Source organism: Carcharodon carcharias, chromosome 17 (assembly GCF_017639515.1).
Source record: "Carcharodon carcharias isolate sCarCar2 chromosome 17, sCarCar2.pri, whole genome shotgun sequence".
Taxonomy (NCBI): Eukaryota; Metazoa; Chordata; class Chondrichthyes; order Lamniformes; family Lamnidae; genus Carcharodon; species Carcharodon carcharias.
This window is the reverse complement of record NC_054483.1, coordinates 7,435,252-7,461,044: the sequence shown is the minus strand read 5'-3', so window position 1 is coordinate 7,461,044 and position 25,793 is coordinate 7,435,252. Positions and strand designations below refer to the sequence as shown.

Sequence of the window (25,793 nt, the reverse complement as noted above, 5' to 3'; positions counted from 1 at the left end):
TCTTTCCTGCCCAAACCCCATAACCCTTAGTGTCCAAACTTGCAGTTGTATAGCACCTTTCACTACCTCCAAATGCCCCAAGGCACTCCCCAGACAATTAAGTACTTTTCAAACTGTGGCCACTGTGGTAGGAACCAATGTCTGTGCGGCAAGCCAAGTTCCCACAAGCAGCGATGTGGTAATGACCATAAAATCTGTTGGTTGGTGTTGATTGAGGGAGAGTTCTTGGCCAAGGCACAGACGAGAGCTCCCCTGCTCTTTATTTTTAAAATAAACACTACTTCGTGGACCTTATAAATCTGCCCGAGAGGGCCTCAGCTTGACATCTTGTGTGGAAAACAGGACCTCCAACAGTGCAGCACCCCCTCAGTACTACACTCTGCGATTGTGAGCATGGATTTTGCACTCACAAGAGGGGACATGATACTAATTCAGAGGAGAGGCTGCTCCCCACTGAACTATGGTTGACCTGGTATCAGAAAATTACTAATATATTTACTGCATCTCTTCTGCATAGTGACACTAAACTAGTTCTGGGCTTGAATTCCATTCCTTAACTTGGGTTTCCTGACTCAGGAAATCACTTTAAATTGACCTCTCTGTCACAAATGTAAAGGCTCTGGCTGCAGAGTGCTGCTCGCTTTTAATCTGGAAGGTTCACTTTTTTACGAGACATGATTGGGATGTGAGTGTCAATGGTAAGGTTTTCCAGATGGTACTTTGAGGTCTTTTTTTCTTTTGTTGAACATTTGGTGTTTCTCCGGGTTGCGGAAATCTGCTGAGCGGTGGAATGTCCCTTGCTGTTCCACAGGGAATTTACGCTTGCCCGCCTGTAGCTGCATTTCAGAGCTCCAGCAATGAGGAACTATCCATCAGCTTACTGAGAGGGTTGTTAACAAAGTGACACTAATACGAAAGCCAGCCTTGTCGGTGTGGGTGATAATCTCTCCTGGTTCATAGGTTTAAGTCCCACTCCAGAGACCCGAGTACAGAATTGAGGCGCTCGCTCTCAGTGCCGTACTGAGGGGAGACCTGCACTGGCACCAATGCAGCCGGCCGCACTGAGAGATGGTACCATACATGGAAATGGGCAGCGCCATGCACACCGAAGCATTCGGTAATCCACCATTGCTGACATCAACACACCACCCCACCAGCTCACCAACCCCCCCCCCCCCAACTTCCGGGTGCAGAGCAATGCAGACCAATCCGGTGTCAGGGGTACCAATGAAGCTGGCCAGCACCGGTGGGGGGGGGTACCATGCACAGAAACGGGCAGCCGCGCACACCGTTGCATTCGGTGATCCACTGTAGCTGGCATGACCCCAGTGCCCAGCGGTGTGAGGTGATGTGGCTGAATTGGGGTCAGGGTCACCAATGCAGCCTGACGTACCTGGGGTGGGTGGCTAGGGAGGGGGCCATTGCACAGAAATTGTCAGCGTTGTGCACCTGTGCGTTTAGTAATCCGACGGTGCCGAGGGAGTGGCGCCCGGTCAGAGGGCCGGTGCCGAGGGAGTGCCGCACTGTCGGAGGGCCGGTGCCGAGGGAGCGGTGCACTGTTGGATGCCTGGGCGTCACCCTAACCCAGTCTGCCCTCTCAAGTGTATGTAAAAGATCCCATGGCTGTCATTTTGAAGAGGAGATGGGTGGGTGGAGTGGGGAGTCTCCCCACCCCCCGGCCCCGTGTCCTGTGGTTGATACCTGCCCCTCAACCAATATCACTTGAAGGATTAGAGAAGAAGTCAGGTGTTTATTTACAGGGGGGATTGGGCTGTCTGTGGGAGCTTTCTGTGCCCAAATCGGCCGCTGCGTCTCGTATGTCACAACAGTGTCTGGACCTTGAAGAGGAATGTCCAGCCCCCCCCAGGGCTCTTGACCCACCTCTGGGACTCCCCGAAGGACTGCTAGGCAGGGCAGAATCACAATCCCCCCCACGCCAGCCCGCCGTGGGAAGTCTGTCCGGTTGACGCAGCCGCCGCGGTGCGTCTGGTGGACATTGTCGTGTCCCTCCCACCCCCCCCCCCACCGTTCGCAACGCCACGCCGACGCAAGGGGTCCTTGTCGGGCGACGGGTGGTGGGGCTGGCTGGCTGCTCAGATGGAGTGTGTGGCCTGGGGGTGAGCGCGGCGCAGTGGAACGTGGAGCGGGCAGGGCAGGGGTCGGCGTGGAGAGATGGCGAGGGAGCGAGCCTCGTGGCGGTGGTCAGCGAGCGGGACACTGTCGTGACTCGGCAATTGAAAGGACAAGTCATCCAGCAGATGATGACTCGCCTCTTTCTGATCAGCTATATTGCTGTGGTTTGTGATTTGCTGAGCTTTCTTTGGGGTAGGAGGGGGACAGAATTGTCAAAAAGGAGAGAGGTTCTATTTAACGTGTACCCTAGTTAGACCACGCTCGGAGCGCTGCGCACAGTTCTGGCCTCCGTATACCTGGGTTAGACCACACTCGGAGCGCTGGGCAGAGTTCTGGCCTCAGTATACCTGGGTTAGACCACACTCGGAGCACTGCGCACAGTTCTGGTCTCCGTATACCTGGGTAAGACCACACTCGGAGCACTGCGCACAGTTCTGGCCTCCGTATACCTGGGTTAGACCACACTCGGAGCACTGCGCACAGTTCTGGCCTCCGTATACCTGGGTTAGACCACACTCGGAGCACTGCGCACAGTTCTGGCCTCCGTTTACCTGGGTTAGACCACACTCGGAGCACTGGGCAGAGTTCTGGCCTCCGTATACCTGGGTTAGACCACACTCGGAGCACTGGGCAGAGTTCTGGCCTCCATATACCTGGGTTAGACCACACTAGGAGCACTGCGCACAGTTCTGGGCTCCGTATACCTGGGTTAGACCACGCTCGGAGCACTGGGCACAGTTCTGGCCTCCGTTTACCTGGGTTAGACCACACTTGGAGCACTGCGCACAGTTCTGGCCTCCGTTTACCTGGGTTAGACCACACTTGGAGCACTGCGCACAGTGGCATAGAATATAAGAGCAGGGAGGTTATGCTGGAACTGTATAAAACGCTGGTTAGGCCACAGCTAGAGTATTGTGTGCAGCTCTGGAATCTGCATTATAGGAAGGATGTGATTGTACTAGAGAGAGAGCAGAGGAGATTTACCAGGATGTTGCCTGGGCTGGAGATTTTTAGTTATTGGAGAGATTGGATAGACTGGGGTTATTTTCCCGGGAGCAGAGGAGATTAAGGGGGGCACATGATTGAGGTGTATAAAATTATGAGGGGCATAGATAGGGTAGACAGGAAGGAACTTTTCCCCTTGGTGGAGGGATCAATAACCAGGGGGCATAAATTTAAGGTAAGGGGCAGTTGGTTTAGAGGGGATGTGAGGAAGAATTTTTTCACCCAGAGGGTGGTGGGAATCTGGAACTTGCTGCCTGAAAGGGTGGTGGAGGCAGAAACCCTCATAACATTGGAGAAGTATTTGGATGTACACTTGCGATGCCATGGCATACAAGGCCATGGGCCTAGTGCTGGAAAATGGGATTAGAATAGTGAGGTACTTGTTTGACTGGCACAGACTCAATGGGCCGAAGGGCCTTTTTCTGTGCTGTAGACCTCTATGACCGTTGGAGGAGTGGTGCTGAGGGAGCCCCGCGCAGTCAGAGGTGCAGTGCTGGCATTGACCTCTTTGCTGTATGCTTGCCATGTTTACCACCCTCGGTGACTGCTCTTCGAAAGCTCATTGAGGTATTATGAGATGTGACGAGGCGTGCTTTAACAACTAAAGCACCGCAACATTAACAGAAGGATCATCCGCTCAGTAAACATGACCCCACCCTCCTTCGGACTCGAAACATTAACTGTCTTCCTCTCCGCCGATGCTGCCAGACCTGCTGAGATTTTCCAGGTATTTTTGTTTTTGTTTTGGATTTCCAGCATCCGCAGTTTTTTTTGCTTTTACCCCAATCTCCTTATCTGCTTAAAAGTTTGAATCGTTCTTACAAACTTCCGTCCTCCACCTCACTGGTGTTCAGGAATTTAACAGGAAGATTAGAAGGGGTGGGGGGGGACTAAATCTTGCATCATCCTTCCAAGAGTGTGAGAGTTCAGAAGAGTGGCTGATGCAACATGGTCACATGCCTTTATGTGTGTGTGTGTGTGTGTGTGTGTGTGTGTGTGTGTGTGTGCCAGGAAAGTTCCTCCCATTAAATTACAGGTCTCTTAAAGTCCAGTCTTCAGCCCTGTCTCTCCTTCTGTTCAGTAAGATGTAGGTTTTTCTGTCTCCATTGTAACAACCTGCCTTTATATCTTGCCTTGAACATAGGAAAATGCCCCTGAGGCAGTTCACAGGAGTGTAATTTTGACACCCAGCCACACAAGGGGATGTTAGATCAGGCTGACCAAAACCTTGGTGAATGTTCAAGGTTTTTATGGGTCATCTTAAAAGAGGGGGAGAGGTTTCGGGAGGGGAGTTTCACAGCTTAGTGCTCCAGGCAACTGAAGGCACGGCCGCCTGTGGTGGGGCAGTGGGAGTGGGACATGCACAAGAAACCACAGAATTGGAGGAGCGCCGAGACCTCAAAAGGCTGATTGGGGGGGTGGTTGCAGAGATGGCTTGGGGGGGTGGTGGGGGGGGGGTGTGTGGTTGCAGAGATGGGGAGGTGCCGAGGCCATGGAGGGCAAAGTGGAACACGTGGATAAAAGCAAAAAATTGCGGATGCTGGAAATCCAAAACAAAAATTAAAAATAGCTGGAAAAACTCAGCAGGTCTGGCAGCATCTGCGGAGAGAAACACAGTTAACGTTTCGAGTCCGCATGACTCTTCAACAGAACTAAGAAGAAATAGAAAAGAGGTGAAATATAAGCTGGTTTAAGGCGGGGGGTGGGGTAGGGTTGGATAGAGGGCCAGTGATAGGTGGAGATTGCCAAAAGATGTCACAGACAAAAGGACAAAGAGGTGTTGAAGGTGGTGATATTATCTAAGGAATGTGATAATAAATGTACAGATAGCCCTAGTGGGGGTGGGGGTGGGGGTGGGGGGGAAGGGATCGAAATAGGCTAAAAGGTAGAGATAAAACAATTTATGGAAATACATTTAAAAAAAATGGAAATAGGTGGGAAAAGAAAAATCTATATAAATTATTGGGAAAGTAAAGGGGGTGGGGATGGAGGAGAGAGTTCATGATCTAAAATTGTTGAACTCAATATTCAGTCCGGAAGGATGTAAAATGCCTAGTCAGAAGATGAGGTGTTGTTCCTCCAGTGTGCGTCGGGCTTCACTGGAACAATGCAGCAGGCCAAGGACGGATATGTGGGCATGAGAGCAGGGTGGTGTGTTGAAATGGCAAGCGACAGGGAGGTCTGGGTAATGCTTGTGGACAGACCGAAGGTGTTCTAAAAAGCGGTCACCCAGTCTGCGTTTGGTCTCTCCAATGTAGAGGAAACTGCATTGGGAGCAGCAAATGCAGTAGACTAAATTGAGGGAAGTGCAAATGAAATGCTGCTTCACTTGAAAGAAGTGTTTGGGCCCTTGGACGGTGAGGAGAGGGGAATTAAAAGGGCAGGTGTTGCACCTTCTGTAGTTGCATGGGAAGATGCCGTGGGAGGGGGGTTGAGGTGAAGGGGGTGATGGAGTAGTGGACCAGGGTGTCCCGGAGGGAACGATCCCTGTGGAAAGCCTCTGGGGGGGGCGGTGAAGGGAACATGTGTTTGGTGGTGGCATCATGCTGGAGTTGGCAGAAATGGCAGAAGATGATCCTTTGAATGCGGAAGCTGGTGGGGTGATAAGTGAGGACAAGGGGGACCCTATCATGGGTTCTGGGAGGGAGAAGAAGGTGTGAGGGCGGATGCGCGGGAGATGGGCCGGACAAGGTTGAGGGCTCTGTCAACCACCGTGGGTGAAAAACCTCGGTTAAGGAAGAAGGAAGACATGTCAGAGGAACTGTTTTTGAAAGTGGCATCATCAGAACAGATTCGACGGAGGCAAAGGAACTGAGAGAATGGGATGGAGTCCTGACAAGAAATGGGGTGTGAGGAGCTGTAGTCGAGGTAGCTGTGGGAGTCGGTAGGCTTGTAATGGATATTGGTGGACAGTCTATCACCAGAAATTGAGACAGAGAGGTCAAGGAAGGGAAGGGAAGTGTCAGAGATGGACCATGTGAAAATGATGGAGGGGTGGAAATTGGAAGCAAAATTAATAAATTTTTCCAAGTCCCGACGAGAGCATGAAGCAGCACCAAAGTAATCATCGATGTACCGGAGAAAGAGTTGTGGGAGGGGGCCGGAGTAGGACTGGAACAAGGAATGTTCCACATACCCCATAAAGAGACAGGCATAGCTGGGGCCCATGCGGGTACCATAGCCACACCTTTTATTTGGAGGAAGTGAGAGGAGTTAAAGGAGAAATTGTTCAGTGTGAGAACAAGTTCAGCCAGACGGAGGAGAGTAGTGGTGGATGGGGATTGTTCGGGCCTCTGTTCGAGGAAGAAGCTAAGGGCCCTCAGACCATCCTGGTGGGGGATGGAGGTGTAGAGGGATTGGACGTCCATGGTGAAGAGGAGGCGGTTGGGGCCAGGGAACTGGAAATTGTTGATATGATGTAGGGTGTCAGCGGAATCACAGACGTAGGTGGGAAGGGACTGGACAAGGAAAGAGAGAATGGAGTCAAGATAGCAAGAAATGAGTTCGGTGGGGCAAGGGCAAGCTGACATGATCGGTCTGCTGGGACAGTCCTGTTTGTGGATTTTGGGTAGGAGGTAGACGCGGGCCGTCCGAGGTTGGGAGACTATGAGGTTGGAAGCTGTGAAAGTAAGATTTCCAGAGGAGATGAGATCAGTAACAGTCCTGGAAACAATGGCTTGGTGGGGTCATGGTGCAGGGGGAGGTAGGAGGAAGTGTCTGCGAGTTGACCTTCAGCCTCTGCGAGGTAGAGGTCAGTGCACCAGACAACAACAGCACCAACCTTGTCAGCGGGTTTGATGACAACGTCAGGTTTGGACCTGAGAGAACGGAATGCGGCAAGTTCAGAGAGAGACAGGTTAGAGTGGGTGAGAGGGGCAGAGAAATTGAGACAACTAATGTCATGCCGACAGTTCTCAATGAAGAGATCAAGAGAAGGTAAGAATCCAGAGGGAGGAGTCCAGGTGGAGGGAGAATATTGGAGGTGGGTGAAAGGATCCGTTGAATGGGGAGAGGACTCCTGCCCAAAGAAGTGAGCCTGGAGACGAAGACGGCGGAAGAAGAGTTCAGCATCGTGCCGAACCCGAAATTCATTGAGATGAGGGCGTGAGGGTGTGAAACTAAGTCCTTTGCTGAGCACTGAACGTTCAGCATCGGAGAGGGGAAGGTCAGGCGGTATAGTGAATACACGGCTGGGGCTGGGATTGGAAGATGGGGTGGGGACGGAGGGACAGGCAGGGGTGGAGGGTCCTAGATGGGTGTTGGTGTCGATGAGTTGTTGGAGCTTGAGTTCCTTTGCACCTGAAAGAAAGAGACAAAGTTTCTTGTTGAGGCGTCGGATGAGACGAAGAATAAAATGAAACTGGGGGGCACGCGCAGATTAGAAAAAGGGTGCGGCGGTGCTGCTGGAGGGAGAGGTCGAGTATGTTCATGTGGCGGAACACGTGAACTGTTTTACTTCAATGAGGAAGGCTCACTATGAAATGACCGCTCGGTTATTGCCATGTCCGTTATAGGATGGCGCAGGAGGGGAGGGAACATTGCTTTATTACTGATGGGCTTGCCGAACAACCTTTCGTTGCCTCCATCATCATCACACACACGCACACGCGTGTGCTGAAACATTGTCTTATGGGGAAAAGCACAAGCTTTAATGTGCAGTTTGCAGTTGAGCCATTTCTGGGGGAAATCCCCAGAGAGATGGACTGTTTCACTCAAAGGCAGCACTCCCTCAGTTCAAGGGACAGTGATCAATAGTGAGAAGCATGCAGGTGAAGCTAAGGGATGACTTTAGACATGCTTAACCCTTGCATTACCCGCAAGCTCTTCGTTGTGGTCTTGCTTGAGGAGTTGACATGCCGATCAGCTGAGATGCAATTGGCTGGGACAGCAGGTTCAAGGGGCTGAATGGCCTCCTGTTTCGATGATGTAAGACGTTTAACCAGGGGGTTCTCACTACCCTCTAAGGTCCTCACCCCGTACTTGGTATCAATGACACGAAACAAACGATGAATACAATTTCCACTTTCACGTGGAAAGCCTTTATGAGCCTACCAAGCAATGGTATATACTTACAACACCAGTTGCTTAGTAAGACCTGCGTGCAGGAGCTTGCTTCTGGGTGGTTGGTGCGCTGAATGAATTCCTCCACACGACTTCCCGTGATGGACCAAATCACGCTTCCTTGTTGCAGCCCCAGTGTCCTTGGGACCTGTGGCTCATAATCCTTTTCTGACTCTGGTCTCTCGGCATATACGGTAATGTCTTATTCGAGTCATCTGATTGGATTATCAATCCCACCCTGGCCAGGCAAAGACAACCTGCAGATAAAAGCAAAGTACTGCGGATGCTGGAAATCTAGAACAAAAACAAAAATACCTGGAAAAACTCAGCAGGTCTGACAGCATCTGCGGAGAGGGATACAGTTAACGTTTCGAGTCCGTATGACTCTTCATCAGAACTAAGAAATATAGAAATGAGATGAAATATAAACTAGTAGAAGGGGGTGGGAAAGATAGAGCTCGACAGGGGAGCCAGTGATAGGTGGAGACAAAGAAGAGATTGCTAAAGATGTCATTGACAAAAGGACAAAGGGGTGTTGACGGTGGTGATATTATCTAAGGAATGTGCTAATGGGGACATTAAGGGTAGCAAGCAGGACAAGCTAGTGGCAGATGGCCCTAGTAGGGGTGGGGTGGGGGGAAGGGATCGAAATGGGCTAAAAGGTGGAGATAAAACAATATATCAAAATAAATTTTAAAATAGGTGGGAAAAGAAAAATATATTTGTTTAAAAATTATAAATATTGGAAAAAGGGACATCGGAAAGGGGGTGGGGATGGAGGAGAGAGTTCATGATCTGAAATTGTTGAACTCAATATTAAGTCCGGAAGACAACCTGCTTGTGGCCATTTCCTGCTCTCAGCAGGGGAGTGTCTCTAGGTACCTGGATGTGATTTCTGTATCTTGGTAAAGCAGGAGGAAAGCCACTCACACATACTCGAGAGACCATTGTCTGGGTCCGTCTCTGTAATCAGGGTGTCTAGTGGTTAGCCACGGCTCCAGTGACATGCTCTGACAAAGTCTGTCTGTTTATCCTTGTCCAGTCTTTATTTTTTTTTAAGAAGTTCCATAAAAGCTTCAGAGTTGACGTCTCAGGTCAAAAATCTTCTCCCATTGTCCGATGCCCTCCTTACTCCATATTCCTACAACCCGGTTCTGAGCTCAGAACGTCCACCTCACAACCAGTTCCATTTTGACACGTATAAAGATAATACGTATTAGAAAGAAACAAAGGCAGACCTTACAGCATCACAGAAATATGCAAAATATCAACATGCCTTACAGCATCCGCCCTTAAGTGTCTAAATTTGCCAATAAATATTACTATTCTTGCGAATCAATATCCATGCACGTTGAGGGTCGCCTTCAAGGAGGGTAGCACAGCACATTGATGCGTGTCTGCTGTTGTTCGTTGGAATCTAGTCAACTCCCCACAGGAAGAGAAAGGAATATATAGCTTAGTATTTATAATAAATTTTACCCCAGACTGGCAGCTTCTCAGCACCTCAAGTGAACCCTTAATGTCCTTGCTATCTGAACCCTTAATGTCCTTGCTATCTGAACCCTTAATGTCCTTGCTATCTGAACCCTTAATGTCCTTGCTTAATGCAAGTGAACCCTTAATGTCCTTGCTATCTGAACCCTTAATGTCCTTGCTATCTGAACCCTTAATGTCCTTGCTTAATGCAAGTGAACCCTTAATGTCCTTGCTATCTGAACCGTTTCGCTAACCGAAAATCTTTCTCGAAACGTTTTTGACCTCTGCTGTGCTTCACCAGTCCAGCCAAAGGTTATATTTGCCCTCCTTTCGAACTTCATTCCGTCTTTAGACCAGATAACGCGCACATTTACAATCAATACCTTTTACCTTCACTCCTCGGGAAGGATAATAGTGTTCACGGTTTCTCCTTAACCACCGATATCTGCAGTTAGGCTTGCCCCTTGTCTGCTGGTTAACTCGGCTCTCGTAACCAGTCCAGAGTCGTGAATATTCCCCAAGCGATTATGGGTTCAGTGACTTCTGACTAAATTCCGAAGGGACTGTTGAGTCCTACGCATCATAAATTCTAAGTAAATTCTTCCGTTAGTTTTCATTTGAATATGGCTTGGCCTTCTCCCTCCAGCCTGAAGAGATTCTTGCCTCTTTTATGTCTGGTTAGGCTGGCAATACGGTGTGTTGAACGCATTTGGTTTTTAAGTTTGGCACAGAATTGAGGGAAAGGTTATCAAAATAAAGGTGGACAGGGCCGGCCCCATTGCTCCCTCTCCTCCTTTGAGACACTCCTCAAATCCTACCTCTCTAACCAAGCTTTTGGTCGCCTGTCAGTGCCAGATTTTGTTTGATCAAGCTCCCTTTCAGTGCCTTGTGAGGCTTTACTATGTTAAAAGGTGCTCTCTCTAAATGCAAGTAGTTGTTGTTGGGGTTTGTCTTCACTTTGTTAACAATTCTTGGCCCCTTTAGGTTCTTGTTCGAGGGCTGCCTGTACATGAGAGGCATGTTACAGCTGGGCTCCCAACGGCTGATATATCGTCTACACGAGAAGAAATGGTGGAGGTTGAGGAAGAGAACCAGGGAGACCAGGTCAGGAATGGATTGACTCAAGGCAATCGGACCATTCGAGATGTTCATTGCTCAATGGAAGGCTATTACCCAGTCACACCCAAGCTGTGTTGTCAGAAATGCCCTGCAGGTGGGTCTAGATTTTATCACTATTGACTGTTGCTACAGTATTAAGCAAGACAATTTGATAGCAGAGGCAGCTGTTCATGACCCAGAGGCCTGATCTTAGGATTGTCACACCCGTTAACAGACTAAAAAGAGCACACAAAGCAAGGAGTGAGATAATTTATCAAGTAAAGCACCACCACACCACACCCCCGCCCTCCCCCCACCTCACCCAATCTCGTCCTAACAGCCTAACGTCACTCTCAGAGTGACTCGTACTGGCCAGATCTGAATGAGTCCACCTTGAAACTCTGGGCCTTTGCTGATTGGTCACGAGCCGCCTCAGAGCTGTGACCGAGGCCCCATAACTGGAGGGGTACCAGCTGTAGCTCAGTGGGTAGCGCACTCACCTCTTGAGTCCCAAGGTCCCAGGTTTGAGTCCCAGGGCACAATTTTGAAGACGAGCAGGAGAGTATTCCCTGGAGTCTGGCCCATGTTTATCCCTCAGCCAACATCATGAAAACAGAATATCCAGTCATTATTACATTTCTGTTTGCAGGAGCTTAACTGTGTACAAATTGGCTACCATGTCTCCTACCTTACAACAGTGACGACACTTCCAAAATACTTCATTTGCTGCAAAGCGCTTTGAGATGTCCAGTGGTTGTGAAAAGCACCATATGAATGAAAGCCTTTCATTTTTCATATATATATTTATATTACTTACCCAACCACGTTGCCTAGCAATGGGCTGTTGGGAGGTTTTGCTGCTCTGTGCCCAGGCTGTGTTATCAGATTTGCTCATTATCTAAAGCTCTGTGCTAACATTGATTAGACGCGGGGCGGCTTGTTACTGCTGTGGTTGGGCACACCATCCTCAGTGCTCCATCCCGCTGGTGGTAATGTGAGCAGCGGCACAAGCTTAGCTGGTTGAGCGCTGGTCTCCCTCCTTGCCATCCCACCACCCCACCCCCCCACCACCCCCCGCCTCCCCCAGAAGCAGTCCCATTGTCTTTGTTTGTAGGGTAATGCCCCAATTCTGTGCTGCCCACCAGGACTGGCCCTGAGAGAGAAGCACAGAAAGGAGACCAGGTTACAGCAGCACCCCCCCCCACCCCACCCCACCCCCACCCTGGTCACTGCACCCACGGGGAGAGAAGTGAGGAAATGGCAAATTGACCTCACTTCAGTCAAGGATTGGGGAGGATAGGAGGGAGGTGGGGCTGGTGGGGGGGTTGAGGGGGGAGCCATTGAGACCCTGTCCACCTCTCCTGGTGGAATAGTTCTGCTGGGGCTCAGTCCCACACACACACACACACACACACACACACACACACACACACTGGCTGCCGGAGGCCATCTGCATGAAGTGTGAGAGAGAGAGAGAGACGTTGCAGATTAACTGGCACTGCGACTGTGGGGGCTTCGCAAAAACGTCCCGAGACTGTCTTCACCTTACAACAGGTGCACGCTGGAGCAGGAGGCCTGTCTGTTTTTTACCCTTATTTCCATCCGCCTCTGATGAAGATGCAGAACGGAACCGAGGCTGGTGGCAACCCGGGTTTATAATGCTGCGTCTGGGCACAGGCAGGTTTGCTGCCACGCTTCTCGGGGTCGGCAGTGAAGGAACAGTGCTGTGACAAGCGGAGTGTATTTAAATACGTGGCTTAGTCTGACTGAGTGAGCAGTTATTGACCTGGTTTGTTAGTTATTGGCGTGCCCTGTGATTACAGGAACCCATGTGGCTGAATACTGTAAGAAACCTTACACCCTTGGAAAGTGTAACAATTGTACGGAAGGAGAGGAATATACTGAGTGGCCCAATGGACTGGATGAGTGCCTGCATTGCCACTCTTGTAGGAAAGGTAAGAAACCTTCGTTAAAGCTATTTTTGTATTGATCTTCGCTCCTAAAATGGAGGCTTCTTTGTTTTTCCCCTCATCTCCTTTTGTTTTCAGAAACTGCCCTCTCTGTGCTGGTAGGATCTCATATTGTCAGCCATGATTCAGAGGCTCTTACCCCTGGGTTCAAGTCCCACTCCAGAGATTTGAGCACAAAAATCTAGGCTGACACTCGGGTACCCTCAGTATTCGTACTGCACTGTCGGAGGGTCAGCGCTGAGGGAGTGCCGCAGTGTCGGGGTGACGGTACTGAGGGAGTGCCGCACTGTCGGAGGGTCAGCGCTGAGGGAGTGCTGCGCTATCGGAGGGTCAGCACTGAGGGAGTGCTGCACTGTCGGAGGGTCAGCACGGAGGGAGTGCTGCACTGTCGGAGGGTCAGCGCGAAGGGAGTGCTGCACTGTCGGAGGGTCAGCGCGGAGGGAGTGCTACACTGTCGGAGGGTCAGCGCGGAGGGAGTGCTGCACTGTCGGAGGGTCAGCGCGGAGGGAGTGCTGCACTGTCGGAGGGTCAGCGCGGAGGGAGTGCTACACTGTCGGAGGGTCAGCGCGGAGGGAGTGCTACACTGTCGGAGGGTCAGCGCGGAGGGAGTGCTGCACTGTCGGAGGGTCAGCGCTGTCGGTCAGCACTGAAGGAGTGCTGTGCTGTCAGAGGTGCCTTGTTTCACATAAGGCATTAAACCAAGGCCCCATTGGACCCCTCATGGAGTCAAAGGATCCCAAAGCGACTAGAAAGAAGACCAGGGGAGTTTCCTCTGGTATCCTGATAAACATTTACCTTTCAACCAATATCACTAAAACAGATTGTACTTTTGTCATTTGTGGGATCTTGCTGTGTGCAGATTAGCTGCTGCCTTCCTTCCATATTTCAAAACTACTTTGTTGCTTGTAAAGCGCTTTCTGACGTCCTGCTGCATCTGTGTAAATGCAAGCTCTTCACCTTGACTGCCCTACACTGTTGGACCCACAGGAGGAGAAGTGTTGTCTGTAGTCAGAATCGAAGCAGCCTTTTCACTGCCTTGACGTGTTCAGTGTGGCTGAAGGAGCCTTTGGTCTTCAGTTTAACTTTGACCATCCCTTACTCATTGATGCAGCAATCTGTCCCCTCGGATGGGAGCACCATCCTGAGGAACCTCTTGCATTCTCTCCATGTTCCTCCAGTTTTGGAACAAGGGGTTATGGGGTTGCATTTTGCTGTTTGCCAAAAGCGATCAGACCGACTGTCATTCTGTTACCTCCAGCCTCGGTTTTCTTCATGTGAGTTTGATAATGATGACAGTGTCTGATGTCTTGACAGACACTGGGCCAGCTGTGAAAATGTAAGAAGTGGGAGCTTGGTTAGGCCATTTGGCCCCTCAATCCTGCTCCATCATTCAGCAAGATCATGGCAGAGGCTCTACATCAGCTCCATCTTCCTGCACTCTGCCCGTATCCCTTCATTCCCAAAAACCTGTTGATCCCTCTCTCGAATATACTTGATGACTGAGCCTGCACACCCTCTGGGGTAGAGAATGCCAGCGATTCACAACCCTCTGAGTGAAGAAATTCCTCCTCGTCTCAGTCCGCAAGGGACCGATGCCTCATTCTGAGACTGTGCTCCCCCATGGTGGAGACTCCCCAGCCAGAGGAATCGTTTCCTCAGCACATATCTACCCTGTCAAAACCCTTCAGACTTTTATCTTTCAATTAGATCGTCTGGGGGATATGGAACCGCTCTACTCAATCTCTCCCCATAGGACAACGTAGAGGCTCCCTGGCCCCATCACTGATTGTTGCAGGTATGTCTGGTTGAAGTTTATACAGTATGAAACACGAAAGGCCATTCAGCTCATTCTGCCAGTGCTAGCCCTCAGAAGCAGCTCTGCATTTCATCCCATTCTCATGTACTTTGGTTCAGCTCCCAGCCAATGGGTCAATTTCCAGTGATTTTTGTGTGTCTTCCCAGATGAGGAGGTGGTGTCTCAGTGCACCAGACAGAAAAACACAGTGTGTCAGTGTGAAGCAGGAAGATTCTGTTTGGCTAACCAGTCCTGTGAGATGTGTCAGAAATGTAAAAAGAGGTAAGTGATATTTTGCTCTTTCCGCAATTGACATTGGGTGATGGGCTTTACAGCACAGGGTTAGATACAGAGTAAAGCTCCCTCTACACTGGCCCTGTCAAACACTCCCAGGACAGGTACAGCACGGGGTTAGATACAGAGTAAAGCTCCCTCTACACTGTCCCCATCAAACACTCCCAGGACAGGTACAGCACGGGGTTAGATACAGAGTAAATCTCCCTCTACACTGTCCCCGTCAAACACTCTCTGGGCAGGTACATTTCGGGGTTAGATACAGAGCAAATCTCCCTCTACACTGTCCCCATCAAACACTCCCAGGACAGGTACAGCACAGGGTTAGATGCAGAGTAAAGTTCCCTCTACACTGTCCCCATCAAACACTCCCAGGACAGGTACAGCACGGGGTTAGATACAGAGTAAATCTCCCTCTACACCGTCCCCATCAAACACTCCCAGGACAGGTACAGCACAGGATTAGATACAGAGTAAAGCTCTCTCTGCACTGTCCACATCAAACACTCCCAGGACAGGTGCAATGCAGTTAGGTTCAATGATAAGACCACTTCTCGTGGTTTGAATATTCTTGTGATCTGTTCTGATTTTCTAGCTGTCCGGAAGGTCAGATTGTGAAGGTTAAATGTTCCCGAACATCAGATACCGTGTGTGGAAGGGCAGAAACCTCCACAGCAACGCTGTCGGCAGGTGAGTGTTTTTATACTCTGCGTCCTTCTTTAAAAAGAGCTGTTCTATTTTGTTCCCATGACCTTTGTGTTCATGACTGGAATCTCCTGTTCTTTCAGCTGCCATCGGTGTGATTGTGGTGTTGCTGGTTATGCTGATTTTTCTGTGTGTCTCTCTGATCATTTGCCACAAGAAGACTGGATGCAAGGAACAATTTCACAGTGAGTGTATTAATCAATCAGTCGGATTCAGGCCTTGTTCCCCGTCTCTGGTTTACCTACAATTTTGTGGATGTCCCAATGTTCTTCCCTACTAATGACAAACATTTGTAACATAGTCTCTGTTGTAGTCCTAATTTGTGCAAAAGCAAGATCCCAAAATCACCAGGATGATAAATGACTAAAAGCACAGTGGGTAAATGTTGGTAAGGACATCGAGGAGAACTCCCTCCGCTCCCTTAACATATTGCCATGGGATCTTTTAAATCCACCCAAGAAAGCAGAGGGGCCTCGATTTAATCTTTCACTCAAAAGGCAGCCCCTTCCACAGTGCAGCGCTCCCTCAGCACTGCCCCTCCCACAGTGCAGCGCCCCCTCAGCTCTGCCCCTCCGACAGTGCAGCGCCCCCTCAGTACTGCCCCTCCCACAGTGCAGCGCCCCCTCAGCTCTGCCCCTCCGACAGTGCAGCGCTCCCTCAGCACTGCCCCTCCCACAGTGCAGCGCTCCCTCAGTACTGCCCCTCCGACAGTGCGGCGCCCCCTCAGTACTGCCCCTCCGACAGTGCGGCGCCCCCTCAGCACTGCCCCTCGGACAGCGCGGCGCCCCCTCAGCACTGCCCCTCGGACAGCGCGGCGCCCCCTCAGCACTGCCCCTCGGACAGCGCGGCGCCCCCTCAGCACTGCCCCTCGGACAGCGCGGCGCCCCCTCAGCACTGCCCCTCGGACAGCGCGGCGCCCCCTCAGCACTGCCCCTCGGACAGCGCGGCGCCCCCTCAGCACTGCCCCTCGGACAGCGCGGCGCCCCCTCAGCACTGCCCCTCGGACAGCGCGGCGCCCCCTCAGCACTGCCCCTCGGACAGCGCGGCGCCCCCTCAGCACTGCCCCTCGGACAGCGCGGCGCCCCCTCAGCACTGCCCCTCGGACAGCGCGGCGCCCCCTCAGCACTGCCCCTCGGACAGCGCGGCGCCCCCTCAGCACTGCCCCTCAGACAGCGCGGCGCCCCCTCAGCACTGCCCCTCGGACAGCGCGGCGCCCCCTCAGCACTGTCCCTCTGACGGTGCGGTGCCCCCTCGGACAGTGCCCCTCGGACAGTGCCCCTCGGACCGTGCGGCGCTCCCTCAGCACTGCATTTGGTGTCGCACTGCCTTGATCCCACGGCCTTCTGTCTTGTATCTAACAGCAATGAAACTGCTGTGATTGTTTCTCTCGTTTTATTCCCTGCAGCGATCCATTCGATAGTTAACAAATGGCTGCGCAAACCGGACTCTGCAGGTAAGTGAGAAACGGGGACCAGACGAGACCATCACTGGGTGGTGAGGGAGGGCGGCATGGAATCCGGCTGTCACGGGGCACATGATTCCCACTCTCTCCTGGTCCTTGAAGAAATCCAGCAGTGAGCCAATTTTCGGAATATCTTGTCCCGGTGCTGATGCAGTATGAATGACATAACATGCAGGCCGCCATCCTGGGGAATGGGGGGGATGTTTTGGACATTTGTACTCTTTGTATTTTACGCCTCTGTTGTAAGCGTCACGTCTCTTAAGTTACAGATCCTGGAAGTGAAGCTTTGGAGGAAGAGCACCTGCCGCAGGTGAGTAAATGGTTAACGTCCTACCGATAGGACCTCGATCTCCAGCTCTTGTTTTAAACACCCAGACTGATCCTGTTTAATGATACAGGGCCAGGCTGCAGCCACTCTGAATTCGTGAGGGCAAGTCAGGACATGCTCGACCGCTGTCAGGGCCGTACAGAACAAAGGGGGGAAGGGAGATGGGCAAACCTCTGCTTTCACAAACTCCCGGCTCGAGATTTAAATAGCTGGTGGTAGCTTTCTGCCATGTGTGTTTTGTCTTCCAACACTGGGATGGTTATACTGTCCGCGGGACCCAGGCCTGGGGTGTTGTGTTGTTGCTACTGAAGGCTGGGCTGGGCCCTCAGAACTCAAGGGCCTTTATTCTCCTTTGCCGTTTCGGACGATTGAGAGACGTTATTTACGGGGAAGCCAGACGAGTGTATGAGGGAGAAGGGAATAGAGGATTACGATGGTAGATTTAGATGGGAGGAGGGGGTGGAGTGGAGCATAAACACCAGCATGGACTGTTTGGGCCGAATGGCCTGTTTCTGTGCTGTATATCCTATGTAATCCCGTGAAAGACGATCCCATTGAAGCATATAAAATTCTGAGGGGGTTGGACAGGGTAGGTGCTGAGAGGGTAAGGGGGGATTTTGGACTGAGATGAGAAATTGTTTCGCTTGGAGGGTTGTGAACCTTTGGAATTCTCTACCCACAAAGGCTATACTCTCACTACGGCCTCGAGTATATTCAAGACTGAGCTATAGGGAATCAGGGAAAGAACGGGGCATTGGAGTTGACATAGAAGTTCAGCCACAATCTTACTGAATGGAGCTGCAGATTTGAGGGGCCGAATGGCCTACTCCTGCCCCTATTTCATACGTTCTGGTTACCCGGTCACGGGAAGGATTAGGTGGTGACACTATACCGGGAGCTGTGTTAAGCTCAGTGCTTACACTGAGGGCACGAAAAGGGCACTGTCGGTGGAATAGATTTAGGAAGGATCTCGCAAGGTGGATTGCCGAAGACAGTGAGGTGATCACTGAGAATGTCAAACCTGTCATAAAAAAATTGATTTAAAGGGTGGTGGTGATCAATAGCTTTTACTCGGTAATTTCTCCCCGGGCGGACATGATAAACTGATTACAGGCATCAAGAATTTAACAAACCTCCTACTCTGTTCTCCTGGGCACCTGGGTTGGGGGATGCTCGCTATCTGCATTTCCACTGGAGGCTCCATTTGTTCTCATTCTCTCCTGCTCTGCTGTTCCACAGCAACAACACTTCATTTTTTTTTTTCTGCCCATCGATTAATTCCTCCTCAATCCTCAACCACATCCCAACCCTCAACCCTGATGAGTTGTTGTCCCAGCTCCCCTTCGTCACAAAGTGCGCCACGATTTTCTGAGACAGGCAAATGTATCCCCCCTCCACGCAGACCTGTTAGAAACTGTATCCGAACCCCCCACACATCCTGCCTCAAACCTTCAGCAAATCTTTACTGGCACAGAAGGAGGCCATTCAGCCCATCGAGTCCGTGCTGGCTCTCCGCAGAGCAGTCCAGTCAGTCCCGTTCCTCCACTCTATCCCCGTAGTCCTGCAAGTTTATTTCCCTCAAGAAAGTTCCCTTCGGAAATCATCGGCTGGACAGTTGCTGCTCAGTTGTTTGGAGACCCAGTGTGAAGCCTAACCCCCATCTTCTCCCCATAGGATACTGGAAGCCAGGCTCAAAGAAGGGGAGCAGTTGAATGTGGAGGCAATGAGAGGATGGACAATGAGAGGATGGACAATGAGAGGATGGACAATGATGCCAACGAAGCTCTGAATGAGAGGGAGGCTTTACTGCAGAACAGCCCGAATGCCTTCGCAGAATTTCAAGCTGAAACCCCTGTGCTGAGCCCATCGCATGCTGGGTCACCCTCCGGCTCAGGGGCTGACCCTCTGATGGTGCGACCCGAAGAGACTGACCCCAATGATCCGAGGGTAAGTACCTGATAAAAGCTTTCCATCTGAATGCTCATCTTTGTGTTGCTTTTGGGAACTTCCTCCCCTGGGTAACCTGGTTGGGGAGGAGAGGTAAGTAAAGTTACCCACTTTGGTCAGCGGGGTAAAGAAGCAAAGTAACTTTTTTAAAGGATGACGGACTGGGAGACATTAATATTCAGAGGGACCCGGGTGAGCTTGTACTTGAATTACAGAAAGTTAACATACAGGTACAGCAAGAAATTAGGAAATGCTATCTTAGCCCTCATCAGAATAAGGAAACCTTTCTACAATTATGGAGTACTGTGTACAGTTCTGGTCTCCTTATGTAAGGGAAGACTTACATGTTTAAGAGAGAGTGCAGCGAAGGTTCACGAGGCTGATTGCTGGGAGGAGATTGTCCTCAGAGGAGAGATTGAGTAGAATGGGTCTATACCCCCCAGAACTTAGAAGAGGTGAGCTCGATGACATGTATAAAATATTTAGAGGGCTTGGAAGAGCAGATGGTGAGAGGCAGTCTCCTCATTTGAGGAACCTAGAATTAGGGGATCACAGTCTCAGAATAAGGGGTCGGCCATTTTGGATTGAGATGAGAAATTTCTTCACACAGAGGGCTGTGAATCTTTGGGAGTCTCTCTACCCCAGAGAGCAGTCGATTGTGAGGTGTTGAGTATATTCAAGACCGAGGTTGATCTTGATAGATTTCTTTTGGCCAGCAAGGGGCATCAGATGAGAAAATGGAGTTGAGGTAGAAGATTCGCCAAGGTCTGATGAGTAAAGCAGCAGGCTCGAGGGGCAGAATGGCCTACTCCCATTCCTTTTCCTTGTGTTCTTATGCAACACCTTAACTTGAATTAGCTTCTCCATTTTAAGTTTTGTCACAAGAGATTTACCACAACAACTTGAAATGAACAGCTTGGGAACTCTAAAGGTACATGAAACACTCATTCCGGTCAGCCCTGTACACACATACCACACACACACCCAGCGTCTGAACTTAGAAGAAATTGCATAAGAACTTTCAACAGATTTTAACTGTTATGAAAGCTTTTGCCATTCACCCTTTTCATTTCATGTTATTGACCTGCATTTTACAGGAAAATCCTCAACCTTTTCAGATGGTCGAAGAATTTCCTGATAGCGAAGGTAATCTTATAAAAATTGATCTAATTGTTGGTCGCTGGTGGTTGGAATTGTGCCTAAGTCATTTCTTCTTTATTTCCTGTGGGTTTCCCTTTAGCTCTGGAAAAGCTCTCACCCTCGTTTTCAAATCCCTCCATGACCCCTCACTCCTTCCCGATCTCTGTAATCCCCTCCAGCCTCACAACCCTCTGTGATCTCTGCGCTCCTCCAATCCTGGCTTCTTGTGTATCCCTGATTTCTGTCGTTCCATCATTGGTGGCTGTGCCTTCTGCTGCCAGGGCCTTAAACTTTGGAATTCACTCCCTACCTCTCTCCAGCTTCCTCACTTTTCCTTTAAGACGCTCCTTGACGCCTACCTCTTTGACCAAGCTTTTGGTCACCTGTTGTGGTTGAGTTTTAAGTTTTCTGTGATAAGGTTGCTGGGGAGCACCTTTGCATGTTTGACTGCGAGAGAGAGGTGCAATATAAATACTAAGTTATCACATCACGGTCAGTCGTCAGATTCTGTGGCCCATGGCGACCAGTCTACTGTGGGTGGAGGGAGGACAGTTGTGCAGGGAGCCTCTGGGTAGAGCGGAGGTCCTGAGCCCAGCACACGTTTCTTTCTATTATTTGGCCATGGGTTTGAATCCAGGTTTCTGCGAGTGAAACGATGGCGTGAGTCAGGGCATCACCAGCTTCACGCCAGTCATGAGGGTGCTGGTTCATCCTGACGTACCAGGCTTCAGTGCCCCAGCTCCAGCAGACCTGTTTGTCTCACAAAGGAGGTGGGCAATTAGACTTTGAGCCTGTTCGAGCCTGGATTGCTCCCCCTGTCAAACAGGGGGCCCATGCTGAATGACTTGGAGCCCTGTTATGTCATCTGCATTGACCCTACTGCGCACCCTTTCTCCTCACCTCCCCCCCCCCACCCCTTCCCCGAACTGGACTAACTCTGATCCAGCCCCTTCCCTGTGTGTCCATCTTAGCTTTGGGGGAGACAGTGGCTTAGTGGTATTGTCACTGGACTAGCAATTCAGGTTAATTTTAATAAAGGTATTTTAGATTCAGGTTAATGCCCTGGGGACACAGGTTCAAATCCCGTCATGGCAGCCGGTGCAATTTAAGTTCAATTAATAAATCTGGAACATAAAGCTATTCTCAGTAGTGATGACCATGAAGCTATCATCGATTGTTGTAAAAACCCCACCTGGTTCACTAATGCCCCTTTAAGAGTGGAAATCCCCTGTCCTTACCTGGTCTGGCCAAATGTGACTCCAGCCCCACAGCAAAGTGGTTGACTCTTAACTGCCCTCTGAAGTGGCCTAGTAGGCCGCTCAGGTGAACAAATGCTGGCCTTGCCAGCGATGCCGACAGACCCTCGAACGCACTGAGCTTATCCACTGCGGCTGTACCCCCTCTGCTTTGCTGTGTTGGAGGCCGACCAGCTAAGGTATGATGGACGGGTTGCAAAATGTTCTCCTCTGCGGCTTTTTGGGTCGTATGACTGTTCTGACGCAACAACGCTCTTGGGAAGTGAAGAAACAAAAACGAGAATCTGCTTGTGGTTTATGGTTTCTTTCAGGCCTGAGGCAGAGTTTCTCCTTGTTTGTTGATGTGGTCCCTATCGTAAGGTGGAAGGAGTTCATGCGGAGGCTTCAGCTGACTGAAAACCAGATCGTAGAGGCGGATCGCAATAATGCGCACAATGTTAAGGAAGGACATTATCAGATGCTTCATACTTGGCTTCAGAAAGCAGGTAACAGAGCCTCGATTAAGGCTCTGCTGCAGACCCTATATGAAATGGACCTGGTGGCTGCAGCTAATGAAATAAGCCTATCCATACTTGGTAAGGGAAGCAAAGAGCACTGAATGTTCGGGATGATTTTGCTGACGGTTTGAACAGAGATACAGGAATGTTGGATGAGTCCTCCAGTAGCCAGGACTGGCTGGGACCTCACTGTGGTTTGAGGTTGGACCGACTGTTTCACCCCTGGAGAAAAACAATGGATTCTGAGCTCAGTGACTCAAAAGACAAAGACTGCAAAATGGTCCTGATTCTACAGTTCCTCTGGTTCACTGTCTGCATTCCTGATCTTTCAATCAAATTCAGCACAGGGCAGCAATGCCCAGAGGACCTTCTATAAGTTGAAGGATGTGCTTTGTATTTAATGCTATTTTTTAATAAAAGGTATATTAGATTGTTAAACAGACCGACCTCCCTCAACATTTGATTGAAAACGACTGCACAGAATTCTGAAGCAGTGAGCTGACAAAAGGACCTGTTATCATTGTCCTGTTGTTTAGAGACTGGCTGGTGTTTTATTGGCGCCTCCAGTCAGCTGGCCGGCTGATACTGCTCGAGAACTGCGAGTTAAACACGTTATGATGTTCCTGTATAACCAGTGAGCAAGAGCCCCACCTGCTCGGGAACTTCGTCCAGCTACTCGTCACACACACACAAAAAAAAACTGAGAATCAGAATTAATTTCAGTTGCTGCGTGATGTGGTGCCGAGCATGTTTTACTTCCTTTTCCCCGGCCGGGTAAGATCAGAAGCATTTCCGATTGGCCGTTGCTTTGGCAGGCTGGCTGGAGGAGAGGCCTGGAACCTCACTCCTGCTGGACTGTGCACCCGATGGGACCATCAGTTAGCAAAGGCTGGTGGCACAGTTGAAATAGTGAGCTGCTGCTCAACGTCTCTGAAGCAGAGGGCAAAGGGAGTGATTGATCCACCCTGAGCTGTTGTACTGGGAGGGGGACGGAAGCGGGGGAGAAGCTCAGCAACTTCCAGGTCTGCTGTGCCTTGAACGGAGTTGGGGGGAGCCAACACAACAGTGACTGGGGCTCACCACAAGGTGCTACATCTGTGTAGCACCGACTGAGTGTATGCAACACAGGGTGATCATCTTTTGGAGACCAAATTCATGGACGCACAGGGCAGAGAGCATAAAGCAGAGCAGCCAGGACATAACACATGGATTTGTGTAGCGTAACATGTTTAACAGCTAATATTACACATAAACACTACACATAGCATTACTAAGGCTGTGACGTGACACTATGGAAGCCCGTTTAGCCAGTATTTGCAAATAGTACAATGTTTCAGGAAAGTCAGTTTTCCACTTGAACTGTCTACATGGTCTATCAGAGAAACGCTTCACTTCATCGTTTAACAACCTCAATAATTGCCTGGTCATGCAGAACTTGGAATCTTACTGAAAAGAGAGACATGTTGTTGAAGCTTTACCTCTTGCACTCATCAGGACAAATGAAAGAATGTCAAATTTCAAACGATCACAACAATTTATTCTACAGGAGAAAAATCACAACAATTTATACTGAAGGAGAAAATCACAACAATTTATACTGCAGGAGAAAATCACAACAATTTATACTGCAGGAGAAAATCACAACAATTTATACTGCAGGAGAAAATCACAACAATTTATACTGCAGGAGAAAATCACAACAATTTATACTGCAGGAGAAAATCACAACAATTTATACTGCAGGAGAAAATCACAACAATTTATACTGCAGGAGAAAATCACAACAATTTATACTGCAGGAGAAAATCAGTACCATTTTCTCCTGTGGTATAAATTATTGTGATACTTGAAAATTTGGTATTCTTGCATTTGTCCTGATGAGTGCAAGAGGTAAAGCTTCAACAACATGCCTCACTTTTCAGCAAAATGTCAGTGGTGCTGTGCCATCTATTGTCAACCCTCAGTTTGAAATCAAAGATTCCTGAAGCTGCTGCAAATTTCTTTAAGTAGATTTTTAGCTTAGTGCAGTGTGAGATGTGTTTGGGTTTGTGACCAGTTTCTCTGATTCCATCCTTGAAGAGAATGGGAGGACTGACTACAGGGCTAATTAGGGCGGAGAGGATTCTGCAGTTGAGAGAGGGAGGAATAAATATTGCTGAAAGGATTGGAACTTGAGAGGGAAAGCGTCAGTTGTGGCTCACTAGGGTAGAATCAGTACTGAGTGATTTCAAGTCCCACTGCAGAGAGTGGGCACTTTAGCTGCTGTAATTTCCTGCATTATGACACTTTTTTCAGAACTGCCTGTCTGTGCCTCAAGTATTGAGTTGAGTGCAACCAATAAGCTACCAGTGCTGATTGCTGGAACCAACTGAATGAAGGAGCTAGTACCAATTGGATTGCCTATGCCTGGAGCTCTGCTAGGAAAACTCCAATGGGATGACTCTGGGATTACTGACTCCCTCTTGGCAATTTTAAGACTGATGTCAATAGACCCAAAACATTGTTTCCACAATTGTTTATGGTAAATTGCAGAAGTTGTATTTCAATCAGCTGTTGCCACCAATGTAAAAATCAAAATAAATTGAATTTAACAATGAATGTTGGTCTTATCTTTGAGATAGATTTTTTTATTAAAGTGCACTTCACAACTACTGGTGGTGTTTTGGACAGTGTTTGATGGGGATGGTGTAGAGGGAGCTTTACTCTGTATCTAACCCCGTGCTGCAGCTGCCCTGGGAGTGTTTGATGGGGACAGTGTAGAGGGAGCTTTACTCTGTATCTAACCCCGTGCTGTACCTGTCCTGGGAGTATTTGATGGGGACAGTGTAGTGGGAGCTTTACTGTGTATCTAACCCCGTGCTGTACCTGTCCTGGGAGTGTTTGATGGGGACGGTGTAGAGGGAGCATTACTGTTTATCTAACCCCGTGCTGTACCTGTCCTGGGAGTTTGATGGGGACAGTGTAGAGGGAGCTTTACTGTGTATCTAACCCCGTGCTGTACCTGTCCTGGAAGTGTTCGATGGGGACCGTGTAGAGGGAGCTTTACTCTGTATCTAACCCCGTGCTGTACCTGTCCTGGGAGTGCTTGATGGGGACAATGTAGAGGGAGATTTACTCTGTATCTAACGCCGTGCTGTACGTGTCCTGGGAGTGTTTGATGGGGACAGTGTAGAGGAAGCTTTACTCTGTATCTAACCCTGTGCTGTACCTGACCTGGGAGTATTTGTTGGGGACAGTGTAGAGGGAGCGTTACTGTGATCTAACTCTGTGCTGTACCTGTCCTGGGAATGTTTGACGGGGACAGTGTAGAGGGAGGTTTACTCTGTATCTAACCCTGTGCTGTACCTGTCCTGGGAGTGTCTGATGGGGACAGTGTAGAGGGAGATTTACTCTGTATCTAACCCCGTGCTGTACCTGTCCTGGGAGTATTTGATGGAGACAGTGTAGAGGGAGCTTTACTCTGTTTCTAACCCCTCGCTGTACCTGTCCTGGGAGTGTTTGATGGGGACAGTGTAGAGGGAGCATTACTGTGTATCTAACCCCGTGCTGTACCTGTCCTGGGAGTTTGATGGGGACAGTGTAGAGGGAGCTTTACTGTGTATCTAAGCCCGTGCTGTACCTGTCCT

General features: G+C 49.8%; 1 protein-coding gene across 4 annotated transcripts in view; it reads left to right on the top strand.

Annotated features, from left to right (window-relative positions):
* LOC121290150 (tumor necrosis factor receptor superfamily member 10A-like) overlaps positions 1 to 24,765 on the top strand; it is a 30,023-nt gene extending 5,258 nt beyond the window's left edge. Inside the window, exons 2-11 of one of the 4 annotated variants that reach the window (XM_041210381.1) lie at positions 10,660 to 10,888; positions 12,597 to 12,728; positions 14,706 to 14,820; positions 15,428 to 15,522; positions 15,621 to 15,722; positions 16,943 to 16,990; positions 17,269 to 17,309; positions 19,002 to 19,274; positions 20,372 to 20,420; positions 21,982 to 22,609. In XM_041210381.1, coding sequence (XP_041066315.1) covers positions 10,660 to 10,888; positions 12,597 to 12,728; positions 14,706 to 14,820; positions 15,428 to 15,522; positions 15,621 to 15,722; positions 16,943 to 16,990; positions 17,269 to 17,309; positions 19,002 to 19,274; positions 20,372 to 20,420; positions 21,982 to 22,268 — 1,371 coding nt within the window. In that variant the 3' untranslated portion in view covers positions 22,269 to 22,609. Of the gene's footprint in view, positions 1 to 10,659; positions 10,889 to 12,596; positions 12,729 to 14,705; positions 14,821 to 15,427; positions 15,523 to 15,620; positions 15,723 to 16,942; positions 16,991 to 17,262; positions 17,310 to 19,001; positions 19,275 to 20,371; positions 20,421 to 21,981; positions 22,610 to 24,462 lie in introns of those variants that run through there. The other 3 variants (XM_041210380.1, XM_041210383.1, XM_041210382.1) reach the window with 3 other exon arrangements.
* Positions 24,766 to 25,793: the final 1,028 nt, after the last annotated feature.